General features: G+C 32.9%; 2 protein-coding genes across 2 annotated transcripts; both read right to left on the bottom strand.

The window, feature by feature from the left end:
* Window positions 1-1,847: 1,847 nt before the first annotated feature.
* Window positions 1,848-3,480, bottom strand: LOC120200773 (cytokinin riboside 5'-monophosphate phosphoribohydrolase LOG7-like). Its single transcript, XM_039201523.1, has 4 exons — window positions 3,408-3,480; window positions 2,314-2,461; window positions 2,071-2,101; window positions 1,848-1,995 (listed from the first exon to the last, which is right to left on the bottom strand). The coding sequence occupies exons 1-4, from the start codon at window positions 3,478-3,480 to the stop codon at window positions 1,894-1,896; spliced, it is 354 nt and encodes a 117-aa protein (XP_039057454.1). The 3' UTR covers window positions 1,848-1,893.
* A 4,254-nt stretch (window positions 3,481-7,734) lies between these two features.
* Window positions 7,735-8,672, bottom strand: LOC120200826 (NDR1/HIN1-like protein 1). Its single transcript, XM_039201574.1, has one exon. It carries the CDS (start codon window positions 8,553-8,555, stop codon window positions 7,926-7,928), a length of 630 nt encoding a protein of 209 aa, XP_039057505.1. The 5' UTR covers window positions 8,556-8,672; the 3' UTR covers window positions 7,735-7,925.
* Between the last annotated feature and the right edge of the window lie 14,477 nt (window positions 8,673-23,149).

The raw sequence follows: 23,149 nt of genomic DNA, 5'->3' as shown, positions 1-23,149 counted from the left end.
CAATGTGGGGAGGTCCCCACAAATCAGAAAATACAAGATCAAATGGCACATTATACTGACTCTTCGAAGAAGAAAATGGCAGTTTATGGCTTTTCCCCATGAAATATGCCACACACGTTTTATTGACATTCAAATCAAGATCTACATCGGTCTCTTTAGCTATTTTATTCATGGCATAGCTGGCTGGATGCCCTAATCGACGATGCCATAGCTCTGACTGTGTTATGCTGACAGACGCAAGATGAGCAGCAGGATTATGGCTCTCTACACGCTTACAGCCAACCGAAAAGATGTAAAACCCTTCCTTCTCTTCACCTTGCAGGAGAATTTCTTTTGTAGTCTCATCACGAACATAACAACTTTTAGCATGAAACTCAAGGAAAACAACATTGTCCCTAGTAAGCTTCGAGACCGAAAGAAGATTCTTGGTTATCTGAGGCACGTGTAACAATTCATTTAACAACAAGGTTCTTGAAGAAGAAGAAGAAACAACAGAAGTATTACCAATGCTATGTATATCAAGTGAGTGTCTATTACCCACAGTAAGCTTACCTGGACCTCTAAATTCAACCGAGTTTGAGACATTTGTAGCATCAGGCGTAATATGATGTGTTGCACCCAAGTCGACAACCCAGTGATCAGCAGCTTTGGACACCACATTCGCCTGCACTTGACCAGTCCCTTGACAATACCCTTTACAACATTCACAGCTCATATTGGTGGCTTCTGACACCGAATAGTGTACATTAGCGGGCTAACCTTTTTGAGACCTTGGGTCTGAGGTTATACACATGTATTCCTTATCGAACCGATGCCAACATCGGTCAACTAAGTGACCGAGTTTCCCACATAGTTGACATTGGATCTTGGCTCGTCCCCGACCTCTACTCCCAGGTCTGTGCGTTGAGGACGGCCGAGTAACGTTGATCTCACGTTGATCACCTTTAACAGTATTATAACCTTCCTGATGCTGAGTTAAATTGGCACTCATGGGGAGCAAATCTGATTGCTAATCAAAGCCAGCTAAATGTGCTTCAGCATCTAAAAGAACTGTGTACAGACTGTCCAACGAGAGAGTCTCCTTCATCGTGGTAATGACAGCCATAAATGGTTGATAGTCCTTGGGCAGACCTTTCAGAATGCTGGCAACATGACCAACATGAGGGACTGCACTGCCACACGATGCAAGCGCATCGCAAATCTCTTTAACCTTGGTAAGGTAAGTACGCATGCTGTCGTTACCTTTCTTGAGTGACTGCAGTTTACAATGCAGGCTCATCGCCGCCGTTGTAGACCTATTGGCAAAGAGCTGTTGAACCGTATACCACACTGCAGCAGCCAAATCAGCCCCTACAAACTGAGGAAGAAGATGGGAGCTGATGGTGGAGAGAAGCCACGACGCAAGAGCGCTATCTTGCGCCACGAAATCCTCAAAGGCCTCATTAATGCTTGTTTCACCATTGTTATCAATGACTGTCTCAGGTGGCGGCCTCAAAGCACCGGTCAGCAATCGTTCTAAACGATGGCTACGGACTGTCAACAGAATTTGCTGTTTCCATAGCAAAAAATTGGTTTCGTTGAGAACGACGTTGATCTTCTTATGCGAGAAGCCTCTGGACGACTCCATTCACAGGCAAGAGCATGCAGCAGCGGAGGTTTAACAGAAGACCCCAAGATTTCCGACGAAAGATACCATAATAGAAAAGGTGAAAACAGAATTGTAGAATAGGCAAGATGATTTTCTTTATTGAGCTTCATGCACTTATATACAGCAATGCACGTTTTACATTCTTGATAACTGCAGCATAACAGACTCAACAGTCTGGCTTAGTTGTTAACAACCCAACTAACTCAGCCAATAACACACACACACGTGTCACTCATTATAACAGCTTAACAGAGTGCAATGAAGGCATCGGCCTGTCGAGCCATTTCGGCTTTCCATTGATGCATATCAGATACAGCTCTTACATCTCCAACGCTCAAACCAGTAATCTGTGAGCCATTAATTTCATCATTATTGATAAGCAATGTCATTTTCAGCAACGTTACCGTAAATAAATAATTTACCTCTCTAGGAACCAAGGCCCGTGGAATGACACTGCAATATCCAAACCATAAATCAAAATCTTTCTAAACGAGTGTGTATCACAAAGAAGGAACCTTTGACACGTGAAATTTTTAAAAACCAAACAGAGGGGACAAATCAATTATTTTGTCTTTGGACCAGCCATTGATCCCATGATGTCCGCCTTTGTTGAAAATCTCAGAATTTGCATGGTTCAAGAGGAAGAAACAGTAACAAGAACAGGCCCTAGAACATGGCGCCCACCATCACGAACTGCCTGAGAGATAAGATCCGTCAATCCCACGCTTCCACCTCCATAGACCAAATCAATCCTTCTCTCCACCTTTATAAAAAACACAACACCATGTTTTATATATAAAAATACATTGGAAACTAAACCCCATTAACATGCACGTGCTACAAAGAAAATAAACATTGTGTATGGCAGAATTAACAATTGTGATATAAGTACTTTCAAGGAATCCCACAAATAAAAATCATGGAGGTTTTCTTGTACAAGTGCCAAAGGGAAGAACACGCTCAAGGAAGACATGATATCAAGGGGAGCACGTTTGTTTCCCTTGTGAATAGCAACAGATTATAATTTATGATGATTATATATTATTATTATTATTCATATTATTGTAATTATTTTTTACTTCCAAAGGGTTCTTAAAAACAAACGAAATGAAACAAACGTTCATGCAAGAAGGCTGCTCAACTGACAGGCGGGTTACAGCTAGCAAAGCTTCTTTCTCTATCTCTCTCTCTCGCACATGCCAAACTTAAACCCTAAACTTTCTCTCATTATACAGCTAATTCCCTTCTACAATCATAAGCGCACGTCGAAGGCTTGATCAGGATGGACCTAAGAAGACGGCTATGCAGTCGACTCTTAAGAATTTTAAATTATTATATATTTTAGATTTTTTATTTATAATTTTTATTGATAATTTATTTTCATCTATTAAAATTTATAAATTTACCATCTTCAAAAATTTAAAAATTCGTATTATCCTGTGTCAGTCATGGGCTTGATTTTGATCGAAAACAAATTCATTAAAAAAAACCATGTTTAATATTTTTAACCATGAAGTTTGAAGAAGGAAATTATTGAGAAATTAAAATCGAAATTTGGGATGGAAAATGCTGGAATATAGTTCCACAAACAAGTATAAAAAGAAGTATGAAAAAAGAATTGTTTTAATTTTCCAAGTAGAATTCTTCCTCAAAAGAAAGCTCTTGAAAAATTACAGATGATACTAAAAGAAAAAAGATAGGAAAAGAGAAGAAAGTTTTAAAATGGAAAACTGGGATCTGATTGTTTGAATTAATTCACAGCTAGCTTTCTTCCCTGAACTCCTCCCACAAAACACACAAATCCTTGTAAACCTACTCTTTATCTCTTCCATTTCCCACTCTTTTCTTTGTTTTTCTCAGTTTTTTTTCCTAACAATAATTATGTCCTTGAAGAAGGTTGAGAAATGAGAAGAAGGTTGAATTAATTGTCTTTGCTTTTCAACTTGTTTAAATACACAGCGGAAGGCAACACTCTCAAGTTTTATATATATCAAATAATGTTTTATTTTCATTTTTTATAAATCGGAAAGTAGAAAATATTGTATTTTATTTATTTAGCGACATAGACCATTGTTAGTGATTAATTAATGTAAGTTTGTATACTTTGATTTAATATAATATAAATTTTAATATTTTAATTTGATATGATTTATGTCAATATTTTATCTAAATAATTAGGTACTTTTACTTAGTTGAATTAAAACCGACAAATTCAATGTAATACAAAGTTTGAAAATTTATGGGATAGTTTCAAAATTTGTCCACTGAATTTTAGAGGTTGAGTTTCGAAACTGCCAAATTCACTATAATGCAAGTTTTAAAAATTCTATGTCTAATTTCTGCACATGGTTATCTTAAGTCTCGAGGTATCCATAAGTATTTTATACATCTGAATTTACACGTCAAATTACACACAATATGCATCAAAACTTTAAGGGGCTTTTGGACTAAGGAAAAGATTATTATTAGAGGAATAATCTTTACCGGAATCATATATCTATATTTACATTCCCTTCAAGGGTAATGAAATATTACTTATAGTATCTATTTTGATTTGGATTCTTGGAAATCTCATTCCCACCTTAGGTGTTTATCAATTCCCATCGAGTTCGACAAAATTACACCTAAGCAAATTAATTGTTTCAAAACTATCATCTCCTTTAGTCCTTTAAATCGTATGATAATCTTTAATTTTATAATTTACTTTTTCATTCAGTCGTTGATTTAGATTAGATATTATATAGTTTTGGATATTATAAAGTAAAAAATATTATTATTTTGGTATAAATTTATTTTATTTTATTATAATTTTTTATTATGATTCTAATTTTTTAATATTTATTGTAAAATAATATGATGCATATAATAAAAGGTTTTTTTATGTTATATTTTATGTTTTCTATTAATGTTACAAACCAAATAAGATAATATAACATTCTCAATAATATGTTAAATAATACAATGAAATAATTTCATTATCAATAATAATGTTATATTTCGTGAATCAAATGAGACCTAAAAAGCAAGCCACATACATTCACTAGTTGGGTGACTAATAGTGTTGGTTACCCATATTATGGCGTGCATGATATTTTTCTATGATCCACAACAACAAAGTTGATTTGCAGATTCCAGTGGAGTTGGTCGAACTCTACAAAACCCCAATCTATAGTATTGGGCTGCTCAGGGAATCGTAGAAGAGCCTCTTTTTGTCCACTTCTTGTAAATTTATTTATAATGGGATCCAAAATATATTTACATATCTGAATTTGGGGAGGAAAATAATGGTAATATAAATTTAAATTTATTACACTTGTATTTATAAAACTTTAATTTTGATTCATATTTTATATTTATATATTGTACATATAAAAATTATAATTATCGAACATAAATTATTATTATTTTATATATACTATTCTTGTAAATTATAATCACATTTTATATTTTTAATGTGTGTAATTGAATAAAAAAATATAAATTTTACATGTATAATCATATTAAATTGAAATTGAAATATAATTCTAGAATTAGCTTTCAATGGACGCTAGAGGTCGGTTGTTAAGGGTGGAATGGCCGAAATCCAAGGAGATGCCAACTCTGCAAGGATAGGATTCCACAAGATCTTTAATTAAAGAGGATACACTTAAAAAATTTTAAAGGAACGAGAATAAATTATTAATTAAAAATATATAAAAATATTTAAAATATATATTAATTTTAAATCTTTAGAGACAACTATTCCATCCGTCACTTTTCAATCCATCCCTAAACATGTGAAGTGTGACCGAACTTGGATATTCCTTAATAAAAGTCATTTAATTCAAATCCTCCATTATCTACGCTCACACATGCCTAAATAGCCGCAGAAATGACATCCCAACAACATGCAATACAGAAACCACCTCCCTCCACTGAATCCTCTCCTTTTGGTTTACACAATGGCAAGTTAAAGCAGTTTTATCACAACAAATAGAGTGGGAAATGACTCTTCATCGCACTACACATTTATTTTATTAGGTAAAATTATTAAATGATCACTAAATTATGTTAAATAATCATTCGATTATATTAATAATTTTTTGACTATTGAATTTTTAAAAGTTAGAAAGTGAATATCAATTTCTTTTTAAAATTAATTGCATTATATGTCTTTAAAGTATAACCCTCATTTTAAATTGATAGGAATTGTTCAAAGAAAAAAAAATGAAAGAGATATTTATTAATTTGGATGTGTTATTCAATGTAACTATTTTTGGAGGAAATGTTAAATCTTTTGGAAAATATAATAAAATTAGAAGCTTAGCAGTTAGCACCTACGATTTATTATTCATAACTATTATGATTAATTCAATATGTTATATTGTTCAATATAGTTACAAGATTAAATAGAATTTACGTTTTAAGATTATTATAAGTTTCATAAAAGCTTTAAAGAAGATAAAAGATTTATAAATTTTATTTTCTTTCATTAGAACTCGAACTCATATCTTTAAGTTTCTAAAGCAATCAATTTTGGTGAAGGAAAGAAATAGTTTCAGTACAATTTAACAACCACCCATATTAGAAGATAAATACAAATAGTAATAATAAAAAAATTAAGGCTTAAATGTTAAGTTAAAATTTAAATAAAAAATTAAAGTATAATTTATATAATTTTAAAATTGTGAAAAATAACAAAAAGAAATTTTTATAAAAGAGATTGTTTGAAATTAAATTTAAGACTTATTGTCAATCATAACTAATATGATATCTTTTGCCATTACTCCATATGTTTGGTTTATAGATCCAAGAATTATTTAAACCAAAACATTGGAGATAATATTTGTTTTGCCTAATTTCAAATTAAAGCCTAAACCTTTAATTTACATAAAAATCAAACTTTTAGTAGAATCTACGTTTCCTTCAAAATAAACTTTTATTTAAATATAATTCAGAAGAAAGTAATTTAAAATTTGAGTAGAATAAAAAAATATTTAAAACAATGTTGCACATTTTTTTCTAAAAAAGTATTTTAGTCTAAAATAATAAAATTCATATTTTTATATGGACATATAATTTTATCATTTTGAGAAATTAACATAAATATAAACTTATCAAGTGATATAGTAATAAAAGGAAATATCGACCTTTTTAGAAATCTTGAGTTCGAGTAACAACATTTGTACAGTGTATATGCTTAAACTATTCAAAAAAAAAAGAAATTAACTCAAACAAAATAAAAATAAGGGTGTTAAGGTGATTCTAGAAGAATTATCAACACTGGAATGAGTACTCAACAAATATTGACACTATACCTTTGCAAAAATAATGTGTGGAGTGGGATGAATTTTGTTTGATTAAATTATTAGTTAAGGAAGATGAGATATGGAGGGTATACATTTACTAAAGTCACTTTCTAACATGCCATTATTATTATTAGGTAGAGACGTGGAAAGGACCATCACCACATTTACATATGACAGAGACCAAACCCATCCCCTCATACCCAATAATTCAAAGCTCTTGCTCTAGAGACGTATTTTTTAAAGAGTAAGTGATTTTAGTGATAAAAGAATTATTGTTATTCTTTAAAGTTTCGGGTTCGAACACTATGATTGTAAAGAGTGTAAACGTTCAGTGAAAAATAGTCGATAATTTATCAACTAACAAATACTATCTTATTTATCCATGTTAATTAAAAAAAGTTTATTTGAAAGAATTCATTAGCGTGAAGTTTATAAAATATAATTAAATAAAAATTAATCAATCATCATAATTCAATCTTATTTACCCCCATGTTAATTACAAAAGTGTATTTGTAAGAACTCATTAGTGTGAAGTTTATAAAATATAATTAAATAAACATTAATCAATCATCATAATTAAAGTTGAAAATATTTAAATTCACTAAATAATCTTAATAATAAAAGGAAAATATTTAATTTTTTAAGAAAATTAATTTCTTTAAAAAGAACGAAAAAGAAATGAAATGAAGTGTAAACAACAAGAAAAGAAAACTCATTAATTGCTAATCTACTATTCACTTAAAAATATTTTTATTGATCGCACAATCTTTTTCAGAAATTAAAAATCTCTACAACTTGTTTACATATTTAATTGCAAATTTTGCTATTTTTTGTCCCATATCTTATTATTTCTCATTTATTATATAGCAAAATGTACAATTTACTCCAGCTCTATATGTATAAAAGAAGAAAAATAAAATATTAACCGAAACCGATATACTTAACGGCGTTTCTTTCTTCACCATCTTCTTCCAAAGCCATCCTCATCTTCACACGCTAACACTGCATCTAGTCACGAACTGGTACTTAATAGCGTTTTCTCCGACCATAACGCCGGTGCTTCTGCTCCCGAAGGTGATATAAGCCGGACACCTAACGTAGAGATGATATCTGCCGGAGACGAAAGCTCCAACTTTCCATCTCACCCGTCCATCAATCTTGATCATCAAGAAAATCGACCCCGCAGCTTGTTGGGATGCCAAACTGGCGGAGAATTCCGGGGAAATGGGCACCGAGTTGCCGTTGATGAAGGGGGACCAGACGTTCATCTCATTGTGACCTTGGTACGTGGTTGGGAGGGATGTTCGAAGTGTGATTTGCTGGTTATTGTAAGTGGCGTAAACGTCGAGGCGGTCGTAGTAAATGCCGATTCTGTCGTTGGGGTTTCGAGAAGATAGAGTGACCTGAAAATTGGAGGTGAGGAGGTTGGGGGTGGAGGCGTTGAATGCGTAAACGGTCGTGTCTTGGAGGATGAACCTGGGCTTGCTGGGACGAAGGATTGCCCAAATGAGCAGAATTGTTATGAGGACTAACAGGAGGAAGATTAGGATGCCGGCGATGATTCGTCGGAAGATTTTCCGGCGGTGTTCTCCATGACCGCGGCATTCTTTCACCGACATCGTTGATGGAAAAGAGTGGAGATGAAAGTTTGGATGAGTTTGAAAGGGAAGAAGGAAAATGAAGTGAACGGAAAAATAAAGAAAGCTGATATATTTATGTTTGTGAAATGGAAGGAACTAGTTGGGAACATGGGACGTGTAAAAGAAGTGAGGGGTTATTTATTTAGTTTTTAAACAAAAGAAAGGGGTTTTTTTTTTAAATTTTTAGTGGGAGGAAGATGAATTAATAATTGAATTTAAATTTATTATCGCACTTGGAAGACCGTTAAGTGTTATTTTTATTAAATATATGATATTTGATAAAATAGATCAATTTAATTTTGGTTGGTATTAATTCGAGTTTGAGTAATTGTATATGTAGAAAATTTATGCTGTAGATTCACCTACCAAAGTCAAGTGTGCAACACGGGTCGATTTAGACCAGTTAAAATGAAGTTTTAGAACCGGAAGAATAAAAAAAATAACACCACTATTAAATATGTGAAAAAAATAATACCACAAGAAAAAATTAAGCAAATGCATATCAATAAATGATTGCATATTAATTCGATTACATTATTGTTACAATAATATTTAAGAAGTTACATATTTGAGTGTAGTTATGCATAATTGTCTTTCTTAAAAGATAAAGTAATTAATTTATTAAAAGTAAAAGTGAAAAATAAAATTTAAAATATAATGATATATATATAATTTTTAATTTTAAAAGTTTATGATATATTTTCTTTAAAATTATTATTATTTAATTATATTCATATTATTTAGTTGGTTTATATTAAACTTAAGCGTATTAAGTTTATCTTTATTTATTTATTTATACATGTATTGCATTTTATCTATGTATTTATTTATTTATTTATTTATACATGCATTGCATTTTATCTATGTATTTATTTATTTATTTATACATGCATTGCATTTTATCTATGTATTTATTTATTTATTTATATATGCATTGCATTTTATCTTTATTTTTAATTTTCTGACTGGCGGATGTATTCCATGGAAACTGCTCTCAACCTGGAGTTGAGGGCAACCTACTACCCTACCTCTCCCTTGCCCCATTGCATATGAGAATATGATTTTGTTGTTGTTGTTAAGCATATTAGTGTATGTACATAGACAGAGGTATGTATAGTCTTAGGGGCCATTGTCCCCTCCACCAACTTTTTTATTATAAAATATATAGATATATATTTAAGTTTTGATTTATTTTAATTTTACCTCTCTCATCTTTTATTGTTAATTATATTTTATCTTCTTGAATTAAAATTTTGACTTGTATACATGTATATAATGTAAAAGTGAAAAAAGACAAATAACGTAGAAACCCGAAACAATAATAGAGTCACAGAGAGAGAAATCAGTAAAACCTTAATTAAAAAAAATAAATATTAGTTAATGAATATTTTAATTAATTAAAGTAAACTTAACCGAGAAGTATCAATCAATTAGGATTCCATATGACCGAAATAAAATAGATTGATTTTTTTTATTGAGAAAAATAAGCGTTGTGAACGAAAAGTAAAATATCATCAGCTGGAGTGACACCTTTTCATTAGAATCCAAAATCAAATTATCATGAGAGGGAAGCTTCCAGCTCCTCCACCGCCTTTCTTTTGAGGTTCAAGAATATGCACTCAACCCTTTGTCGCCTTATTTAGTTCATTCAAGTTATTTTAATTAATTATACAAATTAAATGATCTCATTAATTAAAAGAATGATTGTTATTTTTAATAATTTTAGGTTCAATTACGTCGTTTGCGAGATTGTGTGAACATTTATTGTCAAACGGTTAAATTTTTTTCGAATAAATATTATCATATAATCATTTCAAATTAATAAAAATTTAATTAATTCGTATGATTGATTTGACTACATATATTTAAAACTTAATTCAATGAATTATTTAACTATCAAAATTTATTTTTTATACACCACAAATTTAATTAACAAATTTCAATTTCTGTCATTTATAGCTTTTTCGTCTTTTATTTTAATTACGAGAATCGAAAGCCTAACGTGATGGTTGGGGCGGTCGGATCAAGGACTCAATAAATTGAAAGTGCATTGCGTTTCTAATAGTTAAACATTTGAAATAAAACTGAAGTCAATAAAAAAAAGTGATCTTTTTTTGTGTGAATAAAGCATATTTATAAAAAGAGAAAAAGAAAATTCAAACTTGTTGCCTTTTTTATCTTTTATTTTCTATTAATATTAAAGGTTTAAAAGTGCATTACCTTTATGAAAATCCATTTTTGTGAATAAATAGGGATAAAACAAATATTATATTATACCTTTTTTTTGGAACGAATAATAGTGTTAAGATGTTCATTTTGTAACCAAATATTTGAAAAAAGTTTATTTATATGTAGTTTTGAGCTCATATGTGATAGTGCTTGTGGTAATTGTTTAGCAAATTTGAAGTATTTATTCAAATATTAAAATTTATTTTTATACATAGCTGAATTAAAAATGTCACCTTAGCATTCTTAATATTTTAAAAAAAATGTGCCACTTTACAAATTTTCTTTCTACTATTTAAAATTTACACGATGAAAAATATTTTTTACTTAAAGTATTTACATTTTTCATTTAGATGTCTAAAGTATTTTTTTTAAAACATGTATCTAAAATATATCATATTTTTCATATAAGTATCTAAAATAATTTTTAATCAATATTACATTTCAACTTTTAGATTTTTAGATAAAAAAAGATAATATATTTTAAGTATCTATTTTGAAAAAAAAGTATTTTAAATAAATATATGAAATATAAATATGTTAACACCTACTTTAACTAAAAATATTTTAGATAGTTAAATAAAAAAATATTATACTTTGAGTGCCTGACTTTTTAAAATAAATCATTTTGTCGTAGCACCTACACTACTTAATATTAACAAATCATATTTGATGTTAATATGATTTTAGTATGATTAACATCTCTAACACGAAAGAGATAGTTAGAAGGAAAGTTTTTCCTTGGAGAAAAATGACTTCATGGATGACACACTACCACGAATCTTAAATTATAAAGTAGCTAATATTTATTCTAATTTTAGATATAGGACAAAGAAAAAAAAGCCCAAGACTTTCATGTCCTTCATAATGTATTTGGGAGAAAGAGTTCAAAATCTATTTCTCAAGCTAAATTATTGTTGTTATCATCACATGCCATTTCACCCACCAAGCTAACCTAATTGAATTAATGTACAACATCAAAGTGAACAAGTTGTGTTTCTTTCAATGAAAGTCAATAAAAAAGATTTAATGTCTCTTGAAAAAAAAGTTCACATTTGAGCCTACCATGTGAAGAAATCCATATTTATATATAGTGAACCCTTTTTACCTATTATAACAAGTCTTCCTGTAAGAAAATTTAGCTTCAATTCGGTACTGAATAATATAAAATTATATTAAATTCAAGTTCACAAAATTTTTTATTAAAAGTGAAATACAGTAAATTTAAAATTTAACATCGGTAAATTCTCATCTATTCTTAAATTAAGGAATTCTTTGAGCACAAAATGGGAACTCCACTTTCTTTAGAGCACTATCAGATTAAAGATTATTGACAATTGCACACCAAGAACTCAACCAACACTAAAAATGTAGGAAAAAGGGAAAGTGACTTCTTAGGCGGAATATTTTTAGGGGTAAACTACATGACTGATCAATTTCGTTTAAGCTTTGTACACTTTTATTCACTGAATTCAAAAAAATATAATATTTGGTCATTTTCATTTAATTAAGATTTAGTCACTTATGTTTTTATTTAATTAATATGTGGCCACTGAGGGTTAGTTGTCGTTAGACCTTAAACAGATTGCTGACGTGACACATTAAATTTATAAAGTTTAAAAGGGTAAAATACACAAATGACCACTAATATTTGAGAAAGTTTTTGTTTCCCTATTGAAGTTTTAAAAGTAACAAATTGATTACTAAAACATCAAATAGGTCATTGACCAATGATTTTATATCTAATTTATTCCAAAAGCTTTCTAGTTTTTTGTTTATCGTTTGAAATATTCGATTGCTTCATGTCCAAAAAAGTTAATTTCTATTTTTTTTTAAAAATTTTAAAAGTATATATAAAAAATGGAAAAAATTAAAAAATTAAAAAGTTTTTTGGGGTAAACTAGATATAAAATCATTGTTCAAGGACCTATTTATTGTTTTAATGGCCAATTTGTTACTTTTGAAACTTTAGTGAGAAAACAAAAACTTACTCAAATATTAGGGACCATTTGTGTAGTTTACCCTTTTAATTTTATAAATTCATTGCACCACATCAGTAATCCACTAAAGGTCCAATGATAGTTAACCCTTAATGACCACATCTTAATTAAATAAAAACGAAAGTGATCAAATTTTATGTTTTTTGAATTGAGTGAGGAAAAGTGTACAAAACATAAATGAAAGTGATCAATCATGTAGTTTACTTTTTTTATTTAACTGGGGTGATTAGAAGGTAATATATGTTCGAAAGACTCTCAATCATTTAACAATGAACATTCAAACATTCTTGCAGACATTGTGTTTGACCTTGAGACCTCTAGGAACAAATATAATATTTTTAACCCCTAAAGTCGCTTGATTTGTTCTTCTTAAGCGGAATTTTAACTCATGCTTTCCTAAAAACATTAAATTTATATATCCAACCAATAAAACCTTATCTTATACATTTTTATATATACAATTTTTGTAATTTCTTTTTCTTTTTTGTGAATCCAAATTTATGGGAAAAGTCTAAGGAACATCAATCTAATATAAGACTTAAAAAAGGCGAAAATGGCGCAACCGAAAATTTGATAAAATGCACAAAACTTTAAGCTAGATGCAACTTAAAATGTTACATTTTTCCTAATATTTTCAATTGAACTTAAAATGTTACCTTTTTTATCAGTTAACAACAGAAAATGTTAGGAAAAAGATAACATTTTAGGTTGCACATAATCTAAAATGATATATTTTTTTATTATATTTTTATTATATTTTTTATTACGTCCATTTCCATTATTTTTCATTAAACCTTAAATTAGGTTATCGTAACTAATAACTACCAACATTCAATGGCACTTGAAACGGGTAGAAAAGCATATGAAATCGTGTTGGTAACAGCAAAAGTTGTACTACACAAATGAAAATTGAGTGGTTGAAGCAAAGGGGATATCCCTTTGGCATGTTGGTGGTGGGTTCTATGTACCTTTGTTTACATTGGGGTGTTTTTTTTTTTTTTTTGGGGGGGGGGGTTATAGGATCCCTAAAAGTCAGCTTTTGGGCACTGACATTTAAGCTGATTCCCATCCCATACGTTGTTTGTAAAAAGTCCCTACCACAAATCTTCTTTGAAACTCTAAATCTCCCAAGTCGTACTTTTTTTCCTCATCAAGCATTGTTGTTCCTCTTTACATTTTTATTATAATAATAAAATGACTAAATATGTATAAAAATATTCTATATCTTTTTAACCAAAATCTTAATTAGTGAACACAAATTTTATTTAGTTCATATTTATGTGCTGAATTAAATTTAAATTGATAATTAAATTAGATTTTATTATAATTTAAGTGGTTAGAGATTATTTTGTCTATAAAGTTTATTTTACCTATAAATATAGAGTATATCTTAACCTTTAGAATTATGAAAGAGGATTATTTTGGATTTATGTAATGTAATCATTTTTTGATCTTCGTAAATATCATGGTCTATATATAGATGAGTTTCGTAAGGATTTAAATAGTGTGTTTTGTAATACACATGGCTTTTTGGATATATATGTCTAGTTTCGAGATACATAAAATTCTATATATTTATGCTCCTTATGAATTTTATGTTTAATAATGGATTATTGCTCTCCTTATCCGTAGAGATAGACATGGTAAAATTCTACTAAATCTTGTATCGTTGCGCGTGTCTTATTCCATTTTGATATTGCATTATTTATTTATTACTTATAAATTCCTAAAAGTAAGGATGTCGGTTTATATTATGGGTTAGAATATTTGCAAATATCCTATCCATTTGTATGCTTTTGGATAATTTACGGATTTAATTTTTAAAATTATTATTCATTGTGAATTCAAAGTAGACATGAATAGACACTCTCAAATATCTATTATTTGAATTTGCATTACTTGCATACAGATTGTAGATTTAGGTATTTGAGTCTCAATCTGAATCATAAGTGGAGAAAACATTTACTCGTAAGGGGATTCAAATCTTGATCATTCAAGTTTTAGTAGATATAGGTCAAAATTTGTGAAGATATTTACCTTATGATTTCAAATTTTGAATTCAAAATTTTTGTTGATATGAATATTTTTTTTGAAAAGAAATAAGGCTATAGCCAATACATTAAAAGTTCATAAAACGAACATAAGGGGGTCCAAAGGAATCGCGATGCACAAAATCAAACAAGCCGGGGGGGGGGGACGCCTCATAGATTATCAAGACCGGAGAATTCTCAATTTTGGCAAGAAAATCAGCAACCATATTAGACTCGCGAGGCACGTGCGTGAAGCGAATACGCCAACCTTCATCGCAAAGAAGGGATATGGAACGCACTAGAGGGAAGAGGCTATTCTGGGATGGAGGGTTCAAGAGCTTAACCGCTTCCATATTATCAGATTGAACAAAGATGTGGCTGAATTTATGATGTTTTGCAATCTTTAGCCCTTCCAATATACCCCAAAGTTCTGTTTGTAATACCATTGTGATTCCAATGTTTTTGGAGAAAGAAAGAAGGTGTGAGCCTGAGTGGTAACGGAACACTCAGCCAATCGAACCAACTCCAGTGATGGGAGATACGGAAACATCGGAGTTAAGACAAATCCAACGGACGGTTGGTGAGACCATTGAACATTTTCAGCAACTGTCGAATAGGGCAGGGAATGTTGGGCTAGTGCGATATTGCAGAGTCTTGCCCACTGCACACTAATGTGGAGAAGAGTAGGGATATCCATGATATTTTCCGGTGAAGATGTAAGTGTTACGACGCTTCCACGTTTGCCAAATGATTGAAACAAAAAATTGCTGCCACGGGCCTTCGTTTAAAGAACAAATGCGAGTACAAGATATACCATTTAAAATCCATTCCTGCAGAGAAGAAATAAAGAAGTTGAAGTGTAAAAGATTCTTTGGAAGTGAATTCCATAACTTGGGCATGTTAGAACAGTTACGTAATATATGTAGAAGAGTTTCATCCGGACCACCACAAAGAGGGCACGATGCATTTGGGGCAAGAGATCTTATTTGACAATTATGATTCGTCGATAGCTTGTCTTGAAGAGCCAGCCAAAGAAAACCACGTATCCGCTCAGGGATTGATAATTCCCAAACTAAATTCCAGGAGTAATTAGCAAGCTGCCAATGGTTGTGAGAGATTTGGAAGTAAGCACCTTTAACCGAGAACTCTCGTTTTTTATAATTTCCATTCCAGAAGCAGATATCCGGACCAAGAGAAGCCTCAGGAGGAGAGATGGCTTGGATGTACGGTAATATTGAGTGATCAAATTGATTTCCAAGAATATTCCAGTTCCATTCTCCAGTGTCAAGGACGAACTGGTGAAGGAGAGCAGCATCATTCACGGGGGTGGACGGGGAGCGCCATTGGAGGAGAGGACCCAGTTTTGGGATCCAATTATCAACCTAGAACTTAATAGTATTACCATCACCGACCGACCAAGCCACATTTCGTAAATAGAGTTGCCAGAACGAAACTAGAGAACTCCAGAAGGAGGAACTGTTAGATCAAGAAATAGAATGAGGACAAGGATCTATAACCTTGTATCTTTCCCTTGAAATTCTGATCCAAAGTGAGTTTTGGTGAATGAATTAAAGCATGACAAATTTTAGAAAAAAGCAATGTTTTGATCCCTTACATGTCTTAATCACAAGCCTCCACAAACACGTGGTTGACATAAAACAATCTAGCTAACCAAAGAAAAGATGAAGAATTACTACTCCCACCCCAAATAAACCGCCTCACAATTCGTTCAATCTCATCACAAATAGTAGCAGTGGGCATACAAGATTGCATGGTGTAGGATGAGATGCTGAGTAGAACCGACTTCGCAAGGGTTAATCGACCGGTGAAGGAGAGACTCCGAGTAGCTTAACCTGTGAGACGGTTATGGACTTTGTCTAGGATATAACGGAAACTATCCATTGTAGCACCAGTGTGACGGACCGGAGTACCCAAATATTTTCCAAGATCCGTAACCACTTGGAAGCCAAGATGGTTGCTTATCACCTGTTGTAACGCTATGTCAGTGTTGGGGGAGAAGAAAAGCTTGGTCTTCTGCTTATTAACAATGTGCCCAGAGTGAACACTAAAGGAATTTAACAAATTGGATGTTGAATAATTAGGTAAAGAAAACAAAAAGAATACAAAAATTTTAACGAGGTTCAGCAATGTGCTTACGTTCTCGGTGCCTTAGGCGACGCTAGAATTTTTATTCAATTCAATGTCTCATAGGTTTAGATTACATCTCCTTTTATAATAAATAAACATTGTTACATATTTGCAAAAATAACTCTGTACCATACTGCAGGGTAAGGGGGCGCCCCAACCCACATAATCGTAACCCCCACTACGAGACTTTCCTTACAAAGAAAAGATATCCTGCCATACCTAACAAATCTCCACCTTGGAAAATATCTTGCCTCTTAGGAAACATTCAATGTGGGTTGGGTTACTTACTTCTTTAACAACTCGAAACATTCAACTAGTCCAAGCAATGCATGAACTTGTCTATCGTAACTGGCTTGGTGAACATATCAACAACATTCTCATCAGTATGTATCTTCTGAAACAAAATCTCTCCAGATGCAACCAACTCTTTGATCTTGTGAAACCTTACATCAATATGATTGGTTTTAGCACAATATACCTGATTCTTAGCCAAGTGAATAGTACTTTGATTGTCACAAAGCAACTGAACTCCACCTTACTGAACACCCAACTCCTTCACTAAATCAGTAAGCCATAAAGCTTTTTTTGTTGCTTCAGCCGCTGCCATATATTCAGCTACAGTTGTAGATAATGCCACAACAGATTGAACAGTAGACTTCCAAGAAATAGGCCCTCCACCAAGAGTAAAGACATACCCTGTCGTAGATATTCTATTATCCAAGTCACCCGCATAGTCTGAATCCACATATTCTAAAACCAAAAGATTATCCCGCTGGCTACCAAAAACAATTCCATGTCCCACAGTACCCTTTAAGTACCTAAAGATCCACTTGACTGCTTCCCAATGTTGCTTACCAGGTTTAGACATGTACTTACAAACTTGACTAATAACATGAGCTAAATCAGGACGAGTACATACCATTGCATACATCAAGTAGCCAACAACATTAGAATACATAACCTTTGCCATATCTTTAGCTTCCTTATCTGTCTTAGGGCACTGTTCTGATGAGAGCTTAAAGTGATTCGCCAATGGAGTGCTCACTGGTTTTGCGCTGCTCATCGCAAACCTTTCTAGCATTTTCTCAACATAACCACTTTGAGATAGCCACAATTTCCTTGAGTCTTTGTCCCTGCAAATTTCCATTCCATAAATTTTCTTTGCAGCACCTAAATCTTTCATATCAAATTCCTGACTCAATAAAGTTTTCAAACCGATAACATCATCCATGTTCTTCGCAGCAATTAACATATCATCAACATACAATAACAGAAAAATAAAAGAACTATCATCAAGGCTCTTAACATAGACACAAAAATCATACTCACATCGCTTGTAGCCAATCTTAATCATATAGGAGTCAAACCGTTTGTACCATTGTCTCAGAGACTATTTCAACCCGTACAAAGATTTCTTCAATCTGCAAACTAAATGCTCGTTTCTAGGTTGAGTGAAACCTTCAGGCTGTTGTATGTAGATATGCTCCTCTAAATCACCATGTAAAAAGCAGTTTTAACATCCATATGCTCTAAATGCAAATCCCAACTAGCCACAAATGCAAGTACTGCTCGAATTGAAGTGTGCCTGACCACAGGAGAAAAAATTTCATCATAATCAACTCATTTTTGCTGTGAAAAACCCTTTACTACCAAACGAGCCTTGAACTTCTCCCCATCTTTTTCTGTTACTTTTGGTTTCTTCTTATACACTCATTTGTAACCAATAGGCTTCTTACCCTCAGGAAGGCGAACTAACTCCCATGTGCCATTGTGATTCAAAGACTCTATCTCCTAAACCATGGCAGCCATTTACTTTTTATTTTCCTGACTAGTAACAACATCATAAAAAGTAATCGGATCATCACTACTAACAGTAAGTGCAAAAAAGACAAAGTCTTCAAAACCCAATATGTTCGGAGGCTTTATATTCGTCCGTCTCACCCTGTCTCTGGCGAGACTATAATCCTACAAATAATCCGTAACGGAACCACTAGAAGTCGGTTAGAAGTTTCTATTTTCTCAACTGAAAACTGCTCGAAATCCACCACTGTCGTGTCTTTCTTCTGCTGTAATATGGAATGTTCATCAAAAGCAACATCTCTATTGATTACAATTTTTTCGCAACTGGATCCCAGAGCTTGAATCCTTTGACACCTGTCTTGTAACCCAAAAAAATGCACTCCTTCGATTTTGCATCAAGTTTGGATCTCTCATCAGCAGGTACATGCACATAAGCAGGACAACCAAAAATCCGTAAGTGATCAAAAGTAACATAATGACCAGTCCATACCTCTTCTGCAACTTTCCCAACCAATGTTTCCCTTGGCGATCTATTGATAAGATAACACGCCATGTTAACAGCCTCAGCCCAGAAGTGTTTGGGAAGCCCCACATTCAACCACAAACATCTTGTAATACCCTAATTTTGTCCGGGCAATTTAATTCATTTAAAGATGCTTGAGAATTAATTTAGAGGTAATCGTGCTCAAATGAGAATTTAATTCAAATGATGAATGGAAGCTTGCATTTTGGGGACAACATGAAAATCAAGAAACTTTTGTGCTTAATTGGATTGATATCGTATATGTTTCATTTTGGAGATCGAGATACAAATTGAAATTCAACCCCAAATTAAGTGTTTAAAGTCCACTTATAAGTCCAAAATAGATTACAAATATTTATGGACCAATTACAACCCAAATTAATTACAAGCTCAAGACAAACCCAAGACCCGAGCACCCCACGTGAAGGCCTTGTTCTGCTCCATAACACCCGGTCACCAGCAGCCTCACGTGAGGCTCCTTTGCCCATACGAGCACCAAGCCCGAGCTCCAGCATTCCTCCACTCCCAACAGCAGCTGGTGCCTCCCGAGGCCTTGTCCCATGTTCCCATGTCACCTGTGCCCATACTGCTGAAGCTCCACTGCCCATGCCAACACCAAACCTGAGCAGAACAGCTCTGTTCCCCATCACCCACCAATGGCAACAGCTCGTGCATGCCCTGCAAACAGCAAATCCAAGGTGATGAAGCAGCGCATTAATATAGAAAACAACATAACAGGGGGGTCACGGGCAGCAGTGAACAAGGAGAAATCAACCACGAGACAGAACGAAAAATAGCAATCAATATAGAATCACGGGGATATCAATTAATGGGGGGGCAGATTAAAGGCAACGAGGATTCACGGACAGAGGAGGACCCATCAAGAACAGAACCGAAAATTCACCAACAAAAGAGGGAGGTTCGGCTTTTCTACAGAGGATGGGGGGAACAACGAAAAAAAAGGAGATTTTGGAGACCTCATTTATTTGGAGTCGAAAGCAATGTAATAGGGGGGACTTCATCGACGAATGAAAAAAAAATGTAAGCAGAGAAGTTTTTCCTGGTGGTATTCGATAAGGACGGTAATGCAAAGGAGTTTTTTTTTTCATTTCTTACAAAATTTACAGTAAAGCAATATTTCGTTGTGTGCATGCTTCCATCTTTTCAAAACTAAAATGCAAACAAAGTGAGAGAATGATTCGTTTACCCAGCTCTGTTTCGAGTCTCCGTCGGGGTAGTCCGCATCGCCGGTAATAGGTCGGTTCTTCTCTTCGTTTGGAACCTTGCGTGTTGCGTATTTGGTTTAGCTGTCATCGATTGGGTTTCAAAATAAAAAAAATTAGAATAGAAGAGAAAGAGTTAGTTTGTTACCCTTTTTGTTGATCCCGTCTTCGCCGAGCGTTGAAGGCCGTGGTGGTCTCGCGGTTTAGCAGTGAGATTGGGTTTGGTTTTAGCCCTTTGGTTTAGTTTCCGTTGAGAGAGGTTTGGGGGTTTATGTTTGGTTATGAGCGAGGTTAATGCTAGTGTGTGGCTCCTCACCGGAGTCGTAGAACGACGGTAGCCATGGAGGCTTTGGTGTTTAGGCTCTTCGTCGGTGGCTAGGGGAGAAGACGAGAGGAGAATCATCGGTTAAAGGGGGGCTTGCGGCTGAAGTTGGTATAAGTGAACTAGGGTTTTAATTTTAGTTTAAATAGGGTTATTAGCAAAGCATAAAACGACGTCGTTTGGTAGATTCAGGGTACCCGTTTCGCGTGGGGATTTTTCATGATCTGAGCCATTTCAGTTTTCAGCTGCATGCATTTTAGTCCAAAATTGATATATACGAAATTATGATTCAATCATTAGGTCTTGCATGTATTTCATATCGGTCCAAATTATTTGTTTCCTTGTTTCCAATTTTGCATCTATATTTTATGTGTCTTTAATTTCAGTCATGTGGCAATGTATGTGATTTCCTTTCTTTTTAGATTTGACTGTTCATTTTCGTATGTTACATTTTAGTCCCTAGGTCGTAGTTTGCATGTTTTTAATTGTGTTTCTGTATTTTTCGCGCATTTCATTTCGGTCCCAGGTGTTATGTTATTTAAATTTTGTTATTTTAGACTTTTGACTTTCATTGTTTTGCATGCTACGTTTTAGTCACTAAATCACATTTTCCAAGTTTATAATTTGATCTTCATGTGTGTAAGTGTTTTTTTAGTTATTTGTTTATGTTTTTTTCTCTTTTGTTTGTTTTCGCATTTGGCACGTAACTTTGGTTAATTGGCATTTTAGTCTTTAAATCTAATCTGTGGTGCTTTTAATTTGATATTTGTATTTCATGTGCATTTAATTTTGGTCATAAATGTCGGTTATTTTGTTTTGTGATTTAGACATTAGGGCTCCAAGTTTTACATGTTACGTTTTAGTTCATGTTTAAGTTTCTTATGTGTATGCATGTATGATTAGTTATGGTTCAGTGTAGGCTTGTCCTAGGTTTGAATGATGATGATATGTGTGCATATGTTACTACGTGGTTCATAAGCATGGATTTAGATGTAATGTATCCTTTTATTTAATTAGTTTTTGCATGACATCCTTTTTGCATAATTTGCATGATAGCCTCATGAGCATAACTCGAAATTATCACATAATTTGATTAAGGGTAATATCCTTTTAATTTAAAATTATTTTAAGTGGGTTGTCTTAACTGATTAGATATCCGCTTTCGACGATTTTAAATTAAAAGTGTATCCCAACAGTGTCACTAAAAGAATTGATTAATCACTTTAAAATTTGGGAATGAAAGAAAAAGAAATATTCGGCTATTTAAATTATTTGAGAAAAGATTGTTAGAACTCACCTAAAGATCTGGTCTCGATATTTTTAAATAATCGAATATCCTTTATCTTTCTAATGACTCGGTAATTTTAAATTCGTGGCTTTTGAATGTTACACATTTGCATTTTTGTTGTTTAAAGGGATCATTAATCAAATTAAACTCGAATTTGTGAAATTCGTCGCAAAGACATTAATTAATCGACTAGGTACCGATTTAGGGCGTTGTGGGGGTGCTAATCCTTCCCCACACGTAACCGACTCCCGAACTTGGATTTTGGTGACGTAGACCGTAAATTTGTCGTTTTAATTAAAATTAATTTTTATTAAAAATGACAACGTTGTTGGGTGCCCAATCACACCCTAATCAAAGATTGGTGGCGACTCCTCGAACCTTATGTTTTTATCGTAAAGGAATTTCCAAATTTTCGAAACGAGAGGTTTTTTTAAAAAATCACATTGTTTTTAATTAAAAGTTCAATTGAAAAGAGAATAATTAAAAATGACGCGGTTTTTCAAAATCTCGCCCCACGGTTTAAAAATCGTTTCGACAGCTTGGCGACTCTGCTGGGGACTTTTTAGAGAGTCAGGCCTATAGTCGATTAATTAATTGTCTTTGCAAACGAAAGTTGTAAGTTCACTTTAATTTGATTTTTGATCTCAGATTTGTTTTAAATTGTTGTTTGCATTTTAATGTGCGTTTTAATTAACAAATAAATAGTTGTACTAACGTGTGATTTACATGTTTCAGTTTTTTGACCTTCACTTTAGTTTGTTGTGTTTCTTGGATCGAGGGAAAGGATTATAGGTTTCTCCTTTACTGTCGCAACAACCATTTTGATATTTAGAGCCTTCTAACTGTGCTCTGTCCCGTTAGGTAGGGGTGAACGCTACGCTTACGTGAGAAAAATTACTTTTCTCCGCATGGGCTTTAGCAAGTAACCTCTGGGGTACATGCCTTATGTTTACGAGTGAAACATTGAGTTTCCTCGCATGGACATAGGGAAATGTATCCTCTCGAAATTGAAC

This window comes from Hibiscus syriacus, unplaced genomic scaffold (assembly GCF_006381635.1).
Source record: "Hibiscus syriacus cultivar Baekdansim isolate YM2019G1 unplaced genomic scaffold, ASM638163v2 tig00006570_pilon, whole genome shotgun sequence".
Taxonomy (NCBI): domain Eukaryota; kingdom Viridiplantae; phylum Streptophyta; class Magnoliopsida; order Malvales; family Malvaceae; genus Hibiscus; species Hibiscus syriacus.
This window is presented reverse-complemented; position numbering and strand designations above follow the sequence as displayed.

Coding starts and splice junctions, on each gene's coding strand:
- LOC120200773 (XM_039201523.1), bottom strand. CDS start 3,480: ATGGAAGAGATAAAGAGTAGGTTTACAAGGATTTGTGTGTTTTGTGGG. Junction 2,102..2,313: donor GGTGGGCGCCATGTTCTAGG/GCCTGTTCTTGT, acceptor TGGATATTGCAG/TGTCATTCCACGGGCCTTGG. Junction 1,996..2,070: donor GGGCCTTGGTTCCTAGAGAG/GTAAATTATTTA, acceptor AATGGCTCACAG/ATTACTGGTTTGAGCGTTGG.
- LOC120200826 (XM_039201574.1), bottom strand. CDS start 8,555: ATGTCGGTGAAAGAATGCCGCGGTCATGGAGAACACCGCCGGAAAATC.